Source organism: Suillus fuscotomentosus (genome assembly GCF_016647785.1).
Source record: "Suillus fuscotomentosus strain FC203 chromosome Unknown F5891scaffold_67, whole genome shotgun sequence".
Lineage (NCBI taxonomy): Eukaryota > Fungi > Basidiomycota > Agaricomycetes > Boletales > Suillaceae > Suillus > Suillus fuscotomentosus.
In genome coordinates this window covers 168,608-186,566 of record NW_024539579.1, presented here as the reverse complement: position 1 = coordinate 186,566, position 17,959 = coordinate 168,608, and the positions used below count along the sequence as shown (strand labels likewise).

Sequence of the window (17,959 nt, the reverse complement as noted above, 5' to 3'; positions counted from 1 at the left end):
GCGCTGGCCATTTCCAAATTACAGCCTGTGGTTTGTCGTGCCAGTAGCTCAGACTCGGATTCCACTGCTTAGGAAATCGTTGTTAGTGAACTTCGTATCCCACCAGTCGAACAAACGAGGGTTTTCAAATTAATAAGTGAGGCAAAGCAAGCAAAGTGGCCACCTTTTCCAAGGGGCTGTGCCAAATTTTGAAATACCGGACGTAGCAGTTGCTCAAGAGGACCATCCGATGAAAACCGATGAAACTCGTCACGAGTGACAACGCATACTTACCACAGTCCGCGCTGACCCCGCGGAGAGGCGGAGAACCCACGACTTAAAACGGGAACGAGGAAATATCATCATGTGGGGAGCATATTTATTTCGGGCGTTCTCGATGATCACGATACGATCATGGCGAGAAAAATGACCTTCCTGGTGAATCCGAGTATTTGCCAGCAATACAAGCTGGTAACTGCTGGCGAGTGTTGATTTTAGCGGTATTGATCGCCGAATACATGGTACCCCATAGCAATAGATCTGCAAGAAGACCTATTCAAGTTCTTGCTAAAAAAAAGTTACACGAGCTCTTCAGGCAACAGATTCGGATACCCCAGGAGATCCTTTAATTGGAGACCTGAATGGAGAGCAATGGAGATCCGCGGAGGCTGGGGCTCCCCGGGTTCAGCGGTCTGTCCTGGATGTTCAATTCATAGAGCTCCGTAGAGCGCCGCACCGGTGAGCGCCAGATGTCTTACTAGGTTTTACTTCGGAGCAAAACATGTCAACTGCCAGTGAGGGTGCTCATTCACATTAATATTATTCAATTTATTATTCCATCTCCATATTCACCACTAGGGTGCATGTTTTGTGGAACAATGTAATACAGCGTGTCAAATATCGAGTGCATAGAAATATGTGCGCCATCCATCGATGGTCATTAAGCTTTTCCCTCATCGTCGAAGAGCTCGTGACTGCTCTTTTCGTTGTCAGATCCGCCTTTGCGTTGGCCAAATGCGGTCAAACCAATACGGTCCGCGATGGCGTTCTGGCGTTGTTCATCCGCAACAGCAAGACCGTTACGGTCTCCAAATACATCGTCCATTTCTTCCAAAGTGAGTCCCTTGGTCTCGGGTACGAAAAACATGATGAAGAAGCCGCCGAGGAGGGCGAAGGACTGTTAATTTTCGTGAGATACTGAAAGAAGTAAATGAACAGACAACTCACGCCAAAGAACACGAATGTCCCAAAGCCAATATGAGTTAGCATTGATGGCGTTACTTGGCCGACAATGAAATTGTTCATCTGTTTGCCATGACGATCAGTGAACTTTCCTACGAATATGCCTAGAACGAACCCAATTGGACGATGAAGCAATAGAAATACCCTTGCCACGTATACTCAACGGCCAAATCTCAGCAACAAGGATCCAGCTGCACGGACCCCAACTGTAACCAAAGGCGACTGAGAATACCCAAACGCAAGCGCAAGCCACCCAACCAGCAGTAGGGTGTCTGGTGAGATGTTAAGTGCAAGGGAGATAATGAATTTGGATGAGACGCACGATGCCCAAGAATCGTGGTACAACGCGGTCAGTACTGCAACGACGAGATGGCATCTATTGTAAAATGTTTAGAATGGCAAATTTCATGCGCAAGAATATAATACTAACATAGCCATGATGAAAGCACCAGAGATCAACACTGGCTTACGGCCGACCTTATCGATCCAAATGACGGCAGGGATAGTTGCGAGGAACATGCTGATTGGGGTGTGTCAATTATGTACGTGCAAGTATGTGGTGAGGCATACACAACACCGACAACACCCGTGGCAAGAAGACTAGTTGCGTTGCCCGTCAAACCCAAATCAGCGAAGATGCTGGGCGCGTAGTACAAGATGGCATTAACGCCGGTCCATTGCTGGAAGAACATGGTCCTGAAAATTCATTGGGATGAGTCCTACCGATGGAAAATAGCGACTCACATTGAGCCAACAGCGACACGGTAGAAGAGAGCTGGCGAGAGTAACATTAGCGTTCATAATTGATACCAATGCGACCAATTCGTACTGCGCGAGGTAAGTAAGCTCATATAGGCATGAAGACCGAGCTTGAAATTCGATGAGAACGACCCATCCTGGAATTGAGGGAACTTCAAAGCATTCATTTCCTTTTCAAAGAGGTACTGGGCCTTGATTTCCCTACGGAAGACTATGATCAGGAGTATCAAGAGAGCAATGATCTTATAACCCACAAGAACTCGATTTGGACCAGGTCAGAGTCCGGAGGAAGGCGGCGAGCCCTGCCAAGGACGGCGACAGCCTCTTCATCGCGACCTTGATTGACAAGCCACCTGGACACCATAAGTTTTGTGACGTGTCGTAGCAGGAGTTGAGACATGCCTTGGAGAGAAAGGCATGAAAATCACACCAACGCCTAGAATGATAGCAGGAACAAGCTGCATAGCCAATGGAACGCGCCATGCAATCTCGCTCTGCCCACTTCCAGTACCACCAATATAGTTGGTACCGTAGTCGATCCAGAAGGAGATCAAAATACCGAAGGTGATAGCAAGTTGTTGCAGGGCAACCAGACTACCACGGACTTCAGGAGGAGAAAGTTCGGCGCTGGTAAAGTGTCAGTAAAGACATACAAAGGGAATGCTATAGCATACTTGTACAGAGGAACCGCCATACTGAGCGATCCGACACCAAGACCAGTGATAAAACGCCCTGAGATGAGATTTAGATGCCAATTTTTGGACAGACTCTGAGAGCATACCACCATATATCGACGAGGGCTGGAATGCCGCAGTTTGAACGACGACACCGACACAGAATACACCGACAGCTGCATGAATCAATCAGCTACACTCCCTCAAAAAAGCGAAGCACACTAACAAAGCATGATGGTGTATTTGCGGGAGAGCTTGTCAGCCAAGTACCCGGCAGAGAGAACACCGACCCAAGCTCCGAGTTCTAAAATAGATACAAGCCAACCCTTGGTTCCAGGATTTGTGATGGCGTCCGCCATCCGCTGGTCGAATGAAAACATACTGAAACAATTTGAGGATCACAATTTCCGAATAAAAGGTGGCATGAAAGCTCACCTCAAGACGCCGGAAAATACACCCTGGTTATAACCTGCAGCGTGTTAGTACGAGATTGAAGAAGAACATAGTGACAGGGTCGCACCATAGAGCAAACCACCCAGAGAAGCGAAGACTGCGTTGGCAAAAATTCTGCGATTGTGGACAAGACCTGCCTGCGTAATGTGTTGAGTACGCAGCACTAGATAGGATTATTCAAGGGAAATTACCCATCCTGACTGGCCCTGCAGTGCTTGACGATGTTTTGCAGCATAAGGGCTTGCGCCTCCAGCGTGGCCTCCACCCATTGTTGTTGAGAAAAAAGGATTGCTCACTGGACTCAATCACAGATGCAGCTCTCCTTTATAGTGTCTGCATGTCCACTATTGATTTCTCATGTCACGGGATAAGTTCGGGAAAGATCTTGATGGAGCAATCAAAAGCCTGACAAAGGATGTAAATGGAGAACCTGTCCGGGGTGTGGGGCGGTGCGGGGGATCCTGGCCGTCCACGCAACAAACCCGAGAGGTAGGGTCCGGAACAAAATGAGTGATGATATGGATACGCTTCCGAAATTGCCACAAACCCGTTTATGGGTCCGCATGATAGTATTGCTGTCAGCAAAACCTTTATCCTCATGGTTGAGCGCTCTGATATCAATCCAACAAGATGAATAACTGGTTGAGACTGCGATAGTAAGTGAACAGAACTATCGACCAATGGCACAAGTTGAAGGTCCGCTAGCCCCGGAAACAGTCGGACCATCCTTTTCGATGTCGGTAATCCAACGTTGCATTATGCTCGATTTGAATCATTTGACAGTTGGTTATTCGAAAGGGAGTTTGTTGTAGCGTGCTTAGCAACGGAGTCGCGTCAGATCATTGAATTGACCACGTTGCAGTGTGGATAATCGGATATATCAGACTCTGGGCAAATTGAGCGACAGCGTTTAGTTTCTTCAGCAGTTACACTGCAAAAGGAAAAACTCGGTCTGATCGGACATACCTCGATAAAGCACGCTCGGTGAGAAAGATTGAGTCTTGTCTTGATAGAGGAACCAAGTTATCGATGATCCTCTGAACTTTCATCTTACTCCTCACGGCGGTCATTATACTCCAAGTGGATTTACTGAGCCTCCAGCAAGAGTTAACAACGTTAACAGCCCAGGATATCAAACACTTGTGATGATTCATGTGCCAATAATCGGAACGAGTTCGACGTAGAAGCTAAACATGGACAAGCGCGCAGTGGCAGTGCACAAGAATGCTATGGGCGCAGCCTGAGTGTGAGTCAGGTTTGTTGCCGCCGTCTTGAATCCAAGTTTCTCTGATCTCTCACAATTCACTTGTCGAGTCACTCATAAATCGTCATCCAGCATGTGGTCAGGGCATTCCGGTTATCCGACCAGTAACAATCAGAGTGGTACTAACGGCGCCCCACTTCAGTAAGCACGTCGATAACGCCTTCTAGAGAGCCGCTGAATCCAATTTACGATCGCATCTTTCCTCGTCAGCTTCCCAAACCCGTATGTCAATTGTAGTGAATAGTTAGCTGAGCTGAGTTGATACGCTGATTGTTACAGTAATCATCGTGTTCATCCTCCCAATCCACCTGTACACAACCCTACGTATGCTGTCCCACCGCCGTTTCCTTCGCACGGTTCCCAGCTGGCACCCAGAGGGTAGGTAACCGGTAAAACATGCTTTGTGTGTCTCACCTAATATTGACATCATCGATCCACAGCTTTGGACCACCACCACCAGTATCAAGAGATAACTATCCTGGACACCACCATAATAGTGGTCATCCAGGTCACTTTACTGGCAACTATCCGCCCCCTCAAGGTCCTCCCACCCATTACGCACTGCCGCCTGGCCTTCCACCCTCATCATATGGTGCACCCCTCGCGCCTCCTCCGGGTAGGCAAGGCCCTCCACAACACCTGCCACCCCCAGGTCCTCCTGGTAATTATCCACCGCCGCCTGGACCCCCTCGTGGTTACGGTCCACCTCCTCCCCAGTGCGTTGTTCCCAAGATCTTTATATTGATAGATACCTTAACATCCATCAGAGTGAGCGGTGGCTACGCATATGCTCCTCCAAGTGGGTTGATCGATGAAACATACAAAGTCGCTTCACATCATGATCTTTTAAACAGGCGGACCTCCACAGCGGCCACCCTATGATCAGCAGTTTTATGGCCCTCAAATGCAAGGACCCAATCAGATGCAGCAATCCTCTTTCCAATATTCTCAGTGTAACGGCAAGAAGAAAGCCTTATGTGTATGTTGTGCGCATGGACTGACACTCATTCACATCTGATGGCTATCTTCAAAATAGATTGGAATCAATTACCTCGGCCAGTCAGAAGAATTACATGGCTGCATTAATGATGCAAATAATATCAAGCGTTTCTTGGCTAGTAAGTCTATTCGCTACGGAATGCACGTAGTATGTCATGAATTATTTCCAGCTCAGTTTGGGTATAAGGAGGAGGATATGGTCATACTCACTGACGATGCGAGAGACCAACGCCAACTTCCTACTCAGCAAAACATAGTGAGTAAGCTGCTTACAGAGCTGTACTAGTGCTAACTAATGTGGGCCGATAGTTACGCGCAATGGAATGGCTCGTTCGCGATGCCCGCCCTCATGACTCGCTCTTCTTCCATTGTACGTGCACGTTTCACTGTCAACTACCTGATTGTCACTCACACCACATAGATTCCGGGCACGGAGGACAGACGGAGGACCTCGATGGCGATGAAGAAGATGGATATGATGAAGGTAACGATTACATGACACTCATCTTACAGGCAGCATATGCTAATCGTTTGTGGGATAGTCATTTACCCAGTTGATTTCAAAGAGAATGGTCATATTGTTGATGATGTGTGTCCACGTTGTAGTCCTCCCTCTCCACTTTCCACTAATGACCACCTTTCAGTTGATGCACGACATCATGGTGAAGCGGCTTCCTCCGGGTTGTCGTCTCACCGCTATCTTCGATGTAAGTTCTTCTCGCTAGGAACCTGAAATGATAGCCATGTACTAATATTCTCGCAGTCCTGCCACTCTGGGTCAGCTCTGGGTATGAATGGATCTCTTATTTCCTTCCAGTGCTCATGTTAATTCCAATCTAATTGATATCTAGATCTCCCATTCGTCGTGCGTCACCCTTACTCTCCACCCTCATCGTAATCTTACTTTTGTGCATTAGTATTCCACGGAAGGCAAGATCAAAGAACCAAATCTCGCTGCAGAGGCCGGCCAAAGTCTAATGTCCGCTGTGACTTCATACGCTCGCGGCGACATGAGCGGCGTGTACAGCTCCGTTACAGGATTGATCAAAACTGCCAGAGTAGATAAACACAAAGCCGAGACGATCTGTATGACTACAAAGACGAGTCCTGCCGACTGCGTGCGTGAATTTTTAGTTGCTTTGCATCACGCTCACCTTGAATGTAGATTTCATGGAGTGGCTGCAAGGATTCACAGACCAGCTCGGACACAGAAGAAGCGGGAAGAGCCACAGGCGCTATGAGCTATGTAAATTCCTTCATCCGCGCTTCTCACTTCAGCCTCTCACGCATCTTTCAAATGTAGGCTTTCATCAAGGCACTCAGTAAGTAATCTTGGAGCGTCATAATCAGCTCCTAATTGGACACGTTTTCCGCAGGGGACAACCCGCAACAAAGTTATCAGCAGCTGCTGAATTCCATCCGGTGAGTGCCTCATCTTTCGGGATCGATTATCCGGCTTCTGATGAACTTGTCGGCAGTGATATTTTAAGGGCAAAGTACAGTCAGAAACCACAGGTTTGTCTGTAGCTGTGCATGATGCTGCGCTTTTCTGACTATTTTGAAATAGCTATCTAGTTCTCACCCGATGGTCAGTATCTTTTTCTACGAGCTCCTCAGTCTCTTACCACCTACCATACAGGACACAAACATACTTTTCATAGCCTGAATCATATCTGTACCATGTATATTATATCATGTATGTTGACTGAGTGTGGTATCCAAGATTACGTGGAAATACAAGATTATCTTGTCCTAAGTTTGCATATTGCGCGCGAAGGAAAGATCAAGATACTGGTGTTACATAACAGTAATACTAGCGCGGGTTTCGTGATGGACCTGGAATGCAAAGATAACAAGAAAGCAACGTCTAAAGGGCCGAGGAACGTCGATAATCTCGTTCCCGGCCACGAGCATCGGCAAAATGTCAATTTACGTTAGGATCTGATACCGAGATTACGAATATGCCGCAATATGCGACGAATATGGCGAATGATTAATGACATTTGACGCTGATTATGCGGGCTTCCCCTGCGTGGTCAAACTTGATTCGAAGATCAGTTGCACTGGACGGGGAGTCGAACGTATGGTTTGTTACAGCCCCTGGTAATGAAGGCTCTGCATGCAACTGATCGGTTGTTGCCTCGGACGGGAAATCAAATGCGTGATCCCCTGAAGCCCCTGAAGAGAATGACCTTCCATCAAGTACTAGTGCTGAAAGCTTTCGGCCGTAAAACTGTGCAAAGACGATCAGTGCATGTCCTATTTTCGAGGAAGTCAACATACGCAGCCGGAATCTAAGCCGACGGACCACCTCTTGACATCTAGACCACGACCTGCCGCATGGCCATACACGACAGTCGACGGATAACAAGGGAGATCAGCGAGTTGACTCTCCTGGTAGCCTATGAGTCGTGTATTGGAACCAAACTGAGTCTTGGAAGTACGAAAACCAGAGCATTTGTTCATAACGTCATTCCAAAGGTCAGAGAACGGGGTCCCTTTGCTGCTGCTGCGCGTGGGTTTACCCTTTTTGCGCACGCTCCTTATGTTTTGGACGACCCATGGATCTTGATTCTGTGGAATATCTGAGAGTAACGCGAGCTCCTGTGCTTTGCGTATAGCAGGAATGTTATGCTCGCGTTGCTCTATGTATGGCCAGTGCGACAGTGGTTGTTTATAATGCGTGAGTTTCCGGCTAGGATCCGCTGCGAGTAAACCAGCATGAACGAAGAAGACATGTCCTGCTGGTGCGTAAAGGACAAGAGGGAGAGATCGCAAGTAACTGTATTGTGAGGGGGACATCGCTCGCGCAACCTGGTAGTGGTCCCCCAAAGGCTTCCAACCCTCGGGGACCTTCTTTCCCCAATTATGTTTCTCCATCAACGGAGGCTGTGAGTCGAATGCAAACATGTTTCCTTTCCCGAACGGGAGTTCATAATCAGGCCAACGATCATCGACTTCTACCAGCCAGTCTCTGCCCCCCGGCTGAGAAAGAATCCAATCCATCCAAGCACGCCATTCAAGAACTTGTTGGTCGTTGTTTCCACGAACGCCCAGAATGTTGTTGCTCTCCATAAACGATAAAACTGCCAACGAGTCTTCCACAGGTCCCTTTGTCGTAAGGTCGCCGAGGTGTATTAAAATATCCTTCTGCGTATCATAGGATATTCGATTTAACAAAGCGCTGAAAAAGCGTGAGCGTCGAACATGATGTGAATTTTTTTAGAGCGCATACGTTAAAGATTCATTCATGCCATGCACGTCGCCTATCACGATTATCCTCCTGTCTTTGTCATCTGCCATACATTGGAGATCGTCTTCGATCGATAAAGAAAAGTCGACAACTCACTAGTAGGGAATTGTTCATCAGATAGGGTATGTGTGAAATTGTCGTAATGGCTGAAATCAGGGAATTCTGTAGGTCTAGGTGAGCTTATCTATAGAACCAAGGCTCTCAGGCTGGACTCACTGGAGTTGGGGTTCGGCCAGAAACTAACCCTGTTTCGTAGATCGCCTGCAACACTCCAAAAGATGGAGATAACGAGAACTATGCCCAATAAGTAAGCATATAAGTTGCCTTTGTGCCTGGCCATGGCCTGAGTGGAGGAGACGGTGTTAATATTAATGAAAGTTGACCGCATTTTCTCGTCATCTTACGTAACATTAATATATCCGTCATTTGGTTCACAGGTTAAAGTCAAGCGACCAATTATGTAAACGCTCATACGTACTCTATATCCCTTTCCTGCGATAAAACGTTGATGAGTTATGCAAAGACTATGTTTACCACATCGGCTACGCTTCAAGTTTCGAAGCTCGACAGTGCTGATTCGGATCATGGTACAATGGCACAGAGTGCGATGCAAGAACCGTATCTGCTAACTCTGCAGATCATATGGAAGACATGATCTCTTGATCTGTCACAGAACAAGCCGAGGTATGTGTATGGAAACCTGACTCCGTCCTCAACAAGCTATTGCATGCTTCGTGAAGACACGCACATGATTATTAAATTATCATTGTCTTGCGGTGGAATCATAAAGTGTGAAATTATAAATCTATTCTGCATTATAAATACAATCCCAATGTTTCGAGATTCGAATGACTTACCTTCGTCAAGGAAGAAAGCTGGATGAAGGATTGGTACGATAATTATGCACATGATACACTAACAATGCGCGCTTGTCCATTGTCTCCGAAAATGATCTCTTGTGATTGGGGGAATTGTGCATGTATATTGTCTCCGAACTGGTGTGTAGCAGAAGAGAAAGAGCTTCCATCGAGGACTACAGCTGATAACTGACGGCCGTACGACTGCACATGATATTAGTCGAATTATGTGTGTAGAATTTTTATTTCGCTCACACAACCAGTGTCCAGACCAATCGACCATCGCTTGATATCTAACCCACGGCCTGCAGCATGTCCGTAGATAACAGTAAACGGATAACATGGAAGCGAGGTTGGCTGGTATGATTTGCCCGCATTGGTACCCGAATTTCCCGAACATTTTGACATTGTATCATCCCACAATTGGGACCAGGGAGTTCCCTTCTTGGGACTGGTAGACACAATTCCTGTATCCATAACACTTTTGATGTTCGTCACGGTCCATGGATCTTTGTTTTCGGGAATCTCTGTGAGGACTGCAAGCTCCTGCTGTTTACGCAGTTTTGCAATATCATGTTGGTCATGTATGGTAGGCCAATGGGAAAGAGGTTGTTTAGGGTCGGAAGCCTGGAGCTTCGGGTGGGAAGATAACAAACCGGCGTGGACGAAAACCACATGGGCAGTGGGAGAATGAAGCACAAGGGGAAGCGAACTTAGATATTCGAAGTGTCCAGGAGACATGGCGCGAGCGACCCTGTAATGTTTGCCCAATGGATGCCAGCCAGTAGGCACCATCTTCTTCCAACTTGCGTACTTGCTCGTCTCGACCCAGTTTTCAAGCTCTGTTCTCTGGAGTCGCTTGTCTCCGTCGAGGTTAGGCCATCGCTTGTCCATGACAGAAAGCCACTCCCGACCTCCCGGATGAGATAGTATCCAGTTCATCCAAGCGCGCCATTCGATCACTTTTTGGTCATTGTTTCCTCTGACGCCCAAGATGTTGTTGGATGACATGAACGACAATACGTCAATGGAGTCGTGTATAGTCGCCCTTGTCTCCAGGTCCCCGACGTGAATGAGCGAATCTCTTTTCGGGTCGTAGTGCATCTCGTCAAGTAAATCCCTGTCACAATGAAACGATGTTGATGAGTTGTTTGATCATTAGACAGCAAGTACTCACGTCAACGAGCTATTCATGCCATGTATGTCTCCGATTGCGATTATGCGTTTCCTCTGGTCGCCTGGCTACAATTGTAAGTCTCTTGTACTTGATGACATGAAGCAATGAAAGACCTATTGGAAGCACACTATGGGGAATGTTCTTCATAAAATTTCCATTATAGTGGCCAAAATCCGGGAAGTCTTTGATCGAAGTGAGTCTACGTGGACAGTAGTGGTTGACTCAGACCAAGGACCTACCAATCTTTTGATCGAAAGCACGATTTTTTTTGACCTCTTGGAGGACTCCGGTAATCAACACAAAAGCCAGAAAGAAGGTGAGAACTACGAATGAAAAACAAGTCCTGAGACTGTCCCCTGACCATATGGACATCTTGTCCACTGTCAAATTCAAATCATGAACGTTAGTTTGTCTAGCAACCGTGAGAGTTTTCAATGTATCATAATTGCGGGTTTGACCGACTACATATATCTGACTGCTTGTGCGGGAAAGCTTAACCTCTCGCATCAATATATATACCCTCCATAGCGTTTCTTCTATCCACTTCATCATAGTACTTGTTGTCAGTTGACCCGATCCACTTCCACGCGTTAAAATTCACAAATTCTTCAAACGTCCACAGTTGTGCCCGGAGGTCTGAAGAGGGAAAGCACCATACGTAGGTATTTACCTCTACAGGGTTCGCCAATTCAGATGGCACAGGGATCGGGTGAGGCGTCGTGGGCAACAGAGACTTCACCTCGATCGGTGGTATGTCCCGTATGTTGGCCAGCGGTCCTAGTGGGTATACAGACACTAACTCTCTTGTATATTGCTGCGAGGAGTGATTGATTTGTGTCAACGGTTATCGAAGTGACTTGCAGGACTCACGTCGCCTTCAAAGATATCAAGGAGTTGGACATCTGCGTCCGATAGACCGGTTACCAGAGAACCTCGCACCGATTTCTCTTCCGAATTGAGGTCGTGATCAAACATCGCTCGACTTTGCGAGTACGGCAGGATACCGGGATAATCCTCATTCTTTCGGTGTGTTAGATCAAGGTGCTAGCGGGAGGAAACATCATCATTCACCTTGAGCTGGTGTCTAGTGTAGTCCTGGAACGGGGATGTGTCAGGGTGAGGATCGGTAAGATTTCCTGGCAGACTAACCGGCAAGAGAGCAGGACACATTTGAAGTTGGCTGCCGTCGTTTCCAATGACTCGTTTCAATATTTCTGGATGCATCAACGTGCCATAGAAAAATGCGGATACCATTCTCAGAGGAATAAAGGTCAAGACAGAGGTCGATCTTCACGTTAGGAAGAGATCAGTCAATAAGGACTGGATCGATGAATGGGCCGACCGCCTGCACGATTCAACTGATAAGTTAGAAGCGTTAGGGTTGTCATGTGGCTAGAGCTGCTGATAAGATATACTTAAAATATACTTGATAGGTAGAAGCCATGACCCATGGGCTATGTCGTCGCTCGTCTGACTATGAGGACACTTTCTCGTCGTCAGTAAGGCAAGCGAGTTGAGTGAAACCAGTCAACAAGTCAAGGTTAACCTTGCTCGGTGCGATAAATTGTCAAACATGCCAGGTTGGTGCCAGGTGATAGTTCTGATTGCAGGTAATTTGATTAGATCTGCCCCATATCGGATGAGAATTTGTTGATATTTGGCAATATTGGTTATGCAACTTCTTAGTCTGACTTCAAATCTACGTCCTTGGGAGAGGTTAACGTCTCGTCTATGCTACAAGCCAGGCTGGTCTCGAGCCTACTGTCTACCCGCAGGACCAGTTTGTTTGATTCTAATTCTGACACTAGAAGTCTGAACCAATTGCAGGCTCGCTCGTGGAGATTCCACCGCTAACAACACCAACGCCGCTACCAGTGACCCATCATCGAGCATGGAAACATCAGCACCTTTATCTACGGGAGTTATCGTCCAGCCTGGCAAGAAGAAAAGAACGCCGACGAATCCCAACAACATCTTCAAGCCCAGTTCGGACTCGACGACGGCTCGTAATCTCTGTGGTATTGAATGGCAAGCCGAGCACAAGACAGGTACTATTGCCGAGTTCGCCGCGCACTGGAACAGCCTTACAGCGAAACAGAAGGAGTCTTATGCCTCCCGCTCTAAGCTTGTCGATGCTGCAAGTTGTTTGCCGTCGTGTTGAGCATCGTGCTTATCTCAATTGTGCAGGCCAAGGCAAACGTGCTTGAGTTCATAGCCAACTTGGAAGGCCTCAGCGCATGACTCACCTGCGTCAACTCGCTTCACTGCTACTTGCCCGTCTCTTCTCGCATGTTTATCGTTGCTTTCGTTTTATCGTTCCAACTTGGTCTCAACTGCTTAGTTATCGTGACACGTTGTTTTCCATACTGTCCTGCTTGTTACTCGGTTGTATGTTGTACGCTAATTTGTGCAAGCTCCTGCATTAAGTTCCCATTCGATTTTTTTTATTAGTGCCGCACTGTATGCTATGCAATTTAATCACGTTCTTATGGAAAGCGGGAGTGATCAGCTTCGTAACAGCTTCGCTAAGCGTGTTTGTTTGGCTTTTACCTGTCAGACCCCCAACCACTGCTTGAGAGAGACTTAATATTAATGTTTCTAGTGATATATTCAAGATGTATTGCTTGTCAAATTATGAGTCCTCCAATGGTTACGAGTGACCAGTCCCCTGTTACTCGTCCGAAAAATTTCGGCTCTCAGAAGCCGCGTCACTTCAAGGTACGAGCAATCACCGTTCAAACTGCGTGTACAGCCATTCAATGACCCCCGTCACCTCGAATGATGCATCAAAATTTTATTGACACATAGGATATATATCATGGCCGCTATTCACGCTCTACAGTGCGGGATATGCATTCGAAGTACCGTCGCAACAAAATACCTTCCACAGTGGTCACATCTTTCGAAAAGCCCGTCCCAGTCCCAGACACTTACACCTGTCTCACCGGAGAGGTCAGCAAGAAGACCTGTTTCATAGGCCTGAGAGCCTGTTCATCACAACCATGCCACTGTCTTGTCCGAGCGGGAGACGTGTGGATACACGTTGTCCACGACGAGCCGCCATTGACAACTGACTAGCAGCAGCACCTTGAATAGATCCTTTGTATTAATTAGTTTTTGAATGATACTCTATAAATTGTGCTACAACTCACCAGCACGACGATGAACTAGTCGGATAAATGGACGTGGATTTGCTGAGGGTGCACCAACTAAACCACGGAGTTGTCGAAAGTCGGGCCAAACTGAGACATGGGATCCGAGATAGCCATGGAAGTAGGGCGCAATGTCATGCTCATTAGGAGCAAGCTGGTGGAAGGCATCATGAACTGGATTCATGTTAGGTTGGGGGTTTGCAACTATGAGCAGACCATTAATACTGACACCTGCATCTAGGTAACAGTAAATACATACCGAGTGTTGGCAGTTCTTCGTAACTAGAGGTAAAAAAAGATGTGTGATAAATATCTGTGATGTTGGCTGTCGTGAAATCGTGAAAATCGTGTCAGTACAAAGGACGTGATCACCAGTGCAACATGCTAACCTCTAAATCCGCACTGCTCATTAGCACACTGCATCAAGACATGCCCATTCACGGCAGAGTCCACAATCCTGGTGGAACAAGGTGTGTCTGAGAGCATGCCGCAGAAACATTCTATGAAAAGCCCTCGACGCTGCAAGTAATCTGCCAAGCCATAAGGACGAATGCGGAAACGACCCGACTTTGGGCTGCAAACATAACTTTAAGTCAGTGGTTGGCAGTAAGTCAAAGTGAGCTACACACTATGCAACAGTGACAAGTTGCTTCACCTCACGTGAAAAGATGACGAGTTCTGTGCTTCCACGCTGGTACTCGATACACGGGCGAAAAATTGAATCCATGATGGCTAGCCTGGCCTACTGTACTATATCATGAGCGAGATGCTGACCTTTATACAGAGAGCCTTGCTGAATCCCTTGGCCATGTTATGCGAGGTAAATTTTGAATGCAAGTGTCCGTTCAATGAACTGCAAGAGCCCGAAATTAGTGGGTTCCTAAGTGTGCGGGTGCATCGGTGCCCATTTGCAAGTCATTGATGAACTGTCCAACTGTCACATATACAGGCAATTATTTGAATTCAATGCTAGTATCTGCCCCCCATTTTTCCTTCTGTCTAATTCTCAATGAGTCTTACCTGTTCACAACTTGAAGCACTTGAAAAAGTGCAACAGATATTGGACAGTGCAGGATTGTCCCCTATCTCAGTCACAAGCTCAGTTGTGTCATCGCCGTCATCACACCAAAATACACCAGACGTGGATTCAACCCTCGACACCATCTCCACTCCCCCATATCCAAGATATCAGTCTCCCGCTCCATATTATTTTACCACCGAGGAAATTTCACGGAGAGCCAACTATGTGAATCGAGCCACCAAAGTCAGCGCAATTGTTGATCACCCTGTTCATGCTATCCTCGAGTATCCCATAACAGCACCTGGCAGCATTGCACACCGTTTTGTTGTTGATCCCATATCCTTCGTGCAGCCTCAATCAGCATTCCAATATTCTCTTGGTGGAGGTCATGGTGGGCGTGAAAATGCAGTGTGCCTGCTTCTCCGAGATGATGCAGGCAAAGGTGTTCGTTGTCGCCAGCTTAAGTCATCGTGTATGTACATTAATGATGTCTGAGACTATTGATTTTATCATACTAATAAGAACGAGAACATACAGGCAATGGCCTCAAGGTATGTACATTCAATGAGGCCAGTTTCAGCAGTAATTATGCTGCATCTCCGACTTGGAGTCTGTCTCAGGCTGGATACAGTGATGATTCTGCAGAGGCAGAGGTTTTCAACAAGACTCTAGCATTTTTTTGTGCTGTCTCTGAACGGGGATGTGGCTTCGATGCAAACTTGGATTTAAGTCCTGAGATAGTACTAGACAGCTTTGATCTTCACTCCGAGTCAGAGTCCAGGGGGTGTGGGGCTCCCCTCATGTTATCTGTGAATAATCTTGGCCGTCCATATATTCAGTCAGTTCAACTTAAACGGCTAGAGTGTGTACTACATAGACTAATGATCCATTGCAGCTGCAAAAATTTCAATGCTTCTGTTTCTCGAGCTCGCACCCATCTTGTCCTCCGGAATTTGGACGAATTCAATACTGATTACTTGCGGGCACTTATAGAGAACGACCTGAAGGCAATTTCCTTTCATGAAACACGAGCAAAAAATGATGGATATGGTCCTCTCATGCCGTGCACATTTGTTGCCTCCCCTGCTGAGCAGAAGCAATGTTGTCGTGAGTTACTTTCTGTCATTTGAAGTAGCATATATCCTAATCTGTTGGGCAGCATATTGGCATCGAAATCATGAAGGAAAATTGGCTCGTGGAACACTTCGTAGCTGGCCAGTTCCATGCAAGGCAAAGTTCGACATATATACACCATACAATCTCACTGCCTGCCCACAAGTCCTCGTTATCTGCACCAACAATCACAGCCACCCTCCGCCTGCACCTGTCAAAACTCCAGAAGCTATTAAAGCCATTTTCTACGAGTTGCTGCTCACACTCAGCTGGAAACTTGCTGATGCAACACCACGTCGGATTTTACTTGATTCTGCATTCATACAAGCTTTACAAGCTCACCTCAGTTGGAAGGAAACCCGCAATCCCACACTGTCAGACCTTCACCCGTCTCTTGGGAACTCTGACCATGCTCGGCGCCTCATCAACACTTTGCGGTTTAATGAATTTCCAAGTGGAACAGGATTCGCAGGTGCTATTCACTTGGCAACAAAACACGATCTTTTGCCCATTGACGAGCGCTATATTCGTTGTGCGGAGTCACATCAGCTATCCACCAAATCAGCATCAAATCCACCTGCGGCCACCACATCAACTTCGATTAGTAGTCTGCGGCTGGTCATTTGTATGACAAAGCGGATGTCATGGCGTCTGATGCAAGCAAAACGGCTCTCGATCGACACTTCATTCAAACGTGTACATGGCTGGCAGGAATTTGAATTTGAGTCTTGGGACGTTGCCCACATGAAATGTAAGTTCAATACCAAATTGCTCAACTCAGCTGATGGCCATGACCATGTATTGTAGCTGTTATTGGTGCTCGAGCATTCACGACATCTCAATCAGCACAAGCACACTTCATCCTCTTCCAACGAATATTCGAGATTGCCAGTGCGGACACAGGTTGTGCTGTTCAGTTTCAATACATGCATAGAGAAGGGATTCAAACCATCATTGCTGATGGACATAAAGGTCAAGGTCTTGGTAAGTATATTTTCTTGGAATCCGAGTCAACGTGAATTGCAATTTGAATATATTCAATAATTCCACAGGCCTAGGTATGTATTGCGTATACCTGTGTAAAGACTCAATACAGGCTTGCCGCTATGACACCACTGCTCTACTTCGTGACCTGGATCCATATGACCATCTGCGCCGCTTCTACCGTCTATGTCTTGCGCACTATAAACGGAATATCCGTAGTCTCCGTGGTCAAATTCCCAAAGATGTGGAAATTGCCATGTTGACGATCGCATCAGCGGAGCCTCATCCTGATCTACAGGGAACATTGAAGAAGATAAAGAAAGGTGGAAAAAAGGCTGCAGGTTTGTGATATTTTCTAATTCATGTTTTGAAGTATTTCTAAGGCAAGATTACTACCGGCAGCATGGCTTAAAGATAAAATTGAGGGCACGAAGTTTGTGCTACCAGCACTCTATCAGCCAAACAGTCTCATCCTGCTCGAAATTTGGAAGGCCTCACCAACTACTACCAATGGAAACGAGCAAGCACACAGGAATATCAATCGTGATGGTGTGGGTCTTACGCTATTGGGAGGAATCATGCGAGGATTTCACTACGACACAAACATCAGCGCTAGTTTGGACCTTTTCGATGCATTTGGCATCAACTCCAGCGACCGTTTATCTACCCATGCTTACCGTGCAAAACATGCTCTTGCTCGACAAGGTAAGCAATACTAGTATATTCATGTTATTATCTAGAACACTTAAATGGTTTTCAGTCAGATATACAAGGTCTTCGCCCTCGGAGGGCAACACAAGCTTCGCATGTGTTCATCTCACTCCTCCACCTGTTGAGCCCCAACCTGAACTCATTCCCAACTCGTCTCTGATGACCGGTTCCACCGGCGGCGCCATCCCAGTATCGACATTCAGCACTCTCACTTATGCACTAACTGCAGGTGCACACGTTATGGATCATCGAGCTCGTTCCCCATCGTTTAGTGCTGCACCTCCCACTGTATGCGCAGTACATCACCATATCTATCCCACT

The 17,959-nt window shown here is 46.8% G+C and overlaps 7 protein-coding genes across 7 annotated transcripts; 2 read left to right on the top strand and 5 right to left on the bottom strand.

Annotated features, from left to right (window-relative positions):
- Nucleotides 1-774: 774 nt before the first annotated feature.
- F5891DRAFT_1165941 (general substrate transporter) lies at nt 775-3,376 on the bottom strand (the record flags this gene model as incomplete). Its single annotated transcript, XM_041365409.1, has 16 exons — nt 775-1,156; nt 1,207-1,284; nt 1,337-1,493; nt 1,544-1,597; nt 1,652-1,741; nt 1,792-1,917; nt 1,966-1,996; nt 2,051-2,181; nt 2,235-2,333; nt 2,383-2,607; nt 2,655-2,712; nt 2,762-2,830; nt 2,881-3,035; nt 3,090-3,123; nt 3,175-3,244; nt 3,299-3,376. 16 exons carry the CDS (start codon nt 3,374-3,376, stop codon nt 920-922), a joined length of 1,692 nt encoding a protein of 563 aa, XP_041220966.1. The 3' UTR covers nt 775-919.
- Nucleotides 3,377-4,444: 1,068 nt separating this feature from the next.
- F5891DRAFT_1194267 (metacaspase-1) lies at nt 4,445-7,036 on the top strand (the record flags this gene model as incomplete). The annotated part of the gene is made up of 20 exons (XM_041367903.1): nt 4,445-4,512; nt 4,582-4,593; nt 4,651-4,749; nt 4,812-5,087; nt 5,139-5,170; nt 5,226-5,350; nt 5,408-5,489; nt 5,541-5,626; nt 5,680-5,740; nt 5,792-5,854; nt 5,913-5,959; nt 6,015-6,077; nt 6,134-6,158; nt 6,222-6,235; nt 6,288-6,488; nt 6,536-6,616; nt 6,674-6,692; nt 6,747-6,792; nt 6,849-6,885; nt 6,938-7,036. The coding sequence occupies 20 exons, from the start codon at nt 4,445-4,447 to the stop codon at nt 7,034-7,036; spliced, it is 1,536 nt and encodes a 511-aa protein (XP_041220965.1).
- A 102-nt stretch (nt 7,037-7,138) lies between these two features.
- Nucleotides 7,139-9,002, bottom strand: F5891DRAFT_1059177 (Metallo-dependent phosphatase-like protein). The gene is made up of 5 exons (XM_041362825.1): nt 8,840-9,002; nt 8,720-8,785; nt 8,606-8,666; nt 7,654-8,554; nt 7,139-7,603 (listed from the first exon to the last, which is right to left on the bottom strand). Exons 1-5 carry the CDS (start codon nt 8,961-8,963, stop codon nt 7,364-7,366), a joined length of 1,392 nt encoding a protein of 463 aa, XP_041220964.1. The 5' UTR covers nt 8,964-9,002; the 3' UTR covers nt 7,139-7,363.
- Nucleotides 9,003-9,111: 109 nt separating this feature from the next.
- Nucleotides 9,112-11,068, bottom strand: F5891DRAFT_1059175 (Metallo-dependent phosphatase-like protein). Its single transcript, XM_041362824.1, has 6 exons — nt 10,897-11,068; nt 10,771-10,839; nt 10,658-10,718; nt 9,736-10,600; nt 9,481-9,684; nt 9,112-9,428 (listed from the first exon to the last, which is right to left on the bottom strand). Exons 1-5 carry the CDS (start codon nt 11,027-11,029, stop codon nt 9,523-9,525), a joined length of 1,290 nt encoding a protein of 429 aa, XP_041220963.1. The 5' UTR covers nt 11,030-11,068; the 3' UTR covers nt 9,112-9,428; nt 9,481-9,522.
- A 75-nt stretch (nt 11,069-11,143) lies between these two features.
- F5891DRAFT_1059173 (uncharacterized protein) lies at nt 11,144-12,249 on the bottom strand. Its single transcript, XM_041362823.1, has 5 exons — nt 12,073-12,249; nt 11,807-12,015; nt 11,729-11,752; nt 11,528-11,677; nt 11,144-11,471 (listed from the first exon to the last, which is right to left on the bottom strand). The coding sequence occupies exons 2-5, from the start codon at nt 11,909-11,911 to the stop codon at nt 11,151-11,153; spliced, it is 600 nt and encodes a 199-aa protein (XP_041220962.1). The 5' UTR covers nt 11,912-12,015; nt 12,073-12,249; the 3' UTR covers nt 11,144-11,150.
- Nucleotides 12,250-13,628: 1,379 nt separating this feature from the next.
- F5891DRAFT_1194264 (uncharacterized protein) lies at nt 13,629-14,536 on the bottom strand (the record flags this gene model as incomplete). The annotated part of the gene is made up of 5 exons (XM_041367902.1): nt 13,629-13,756; nt 13,810-14,013; nt 14,069-14,134; nt 14,199-14,383; nt 14,439-14,536. 5 exons carry the CDS (start codon nt 14,534-14,536, stop codon nt 13,629-13,631), a joined length of 681 nt encoding a protein of 226 aa, XP_041220961.1.
- A 282-nt stretch (nt 14,537-14,818) lies between these two features.
- On the top strand, nt 14,819-17,646 carry F5891DRAFT_960328 (uncharacterized protein; the record flags this gene model as incomplete). The annotated part of the gene is made up of 7 exons (XM_041375718.1): nt 14,819-15,302; nt 15,368-15,668; nt 15,726-15,937; nt 15,990-16,694; nt 16,751-16,927; nt 16,996-17,268; nt 17,330-17,646. 7 exons carry the CDS (start codon nt 14,819-14,821, stop codon nt 17,644-17,646), a joined length of 2,469 nt encoding a protein of 822 aa, XP_041220960.1.
- Between the last annotated feature and the right edge of the window lie 313 nt (nt 17,647-17,959).

Bases quoted from the DNA above. Each gene is read 5' to 3' on its own strand.
- F5891DRAFT_1059177 (XM_041362825.1), bottom strand. From the start codon at position 8,963: ATGGCCAGGCACAAAGGCAACTTATATGCTTACTTATTGGGCATAGTT. The intron at 8,667-8,719 runs GTGAGTTGTCGA...AATGTATGGCAG, and splicing joins TGATGAACAATTCCCTACTA to ATGACAAAGACAGGAGGATA. The intron at 7,604-7,653 runs GTATGTTGACTT...GTCTTTGCACAG, and splicing joins TCGGCTTAGATTCCGGCTGC to TTTTACGGCCGAAAGCTTTC.
- F5891DRAFT_1059175 (XM_041362824.1), bottom strand. From the start codon at position 11,029: ATGTCCATATGGTCAGGGGACAGTCTCAGGACTTGTTTTTCATTCGTA. The intron at 10,840-10,896 runs GTAGGTCCTTGG...CTTCGATCAAAG, and splicing joins TGCTTTCGATCAAAAGATTG to ACTTCCCGGATTTTGGCCAC. The intron at 10,719-10,770 runs GTCTTTCATTGC...AATTGTAGCCAG, and splicing joins CCATAGTGTGCTTCCAATAG to GCGACCAGAGGAAACGCATA.
- F5891DRAFT_1059173 (XM_041362823.1), bottom strand. From the start codon at position 11,911: ATGGTATCCGCATTTTTCTATGGCACGTTGATGCATCCAGAAATATTG. The intron at 11,753-11,806 runs GTTAGTCTGCCA...TCCCCGTTCCAG, and splicing joins TGTGTCCTGCTCTCTTGCCG to GACTACACTAGACACCAGCT. The intron at 11,472-11,527 runs GTGAGTCCTGCA...CACTCCTCGCAG, and splicing joins TTGATATCTTTGAAGGCGAC to CAATATACAAGAGAGTTAGT.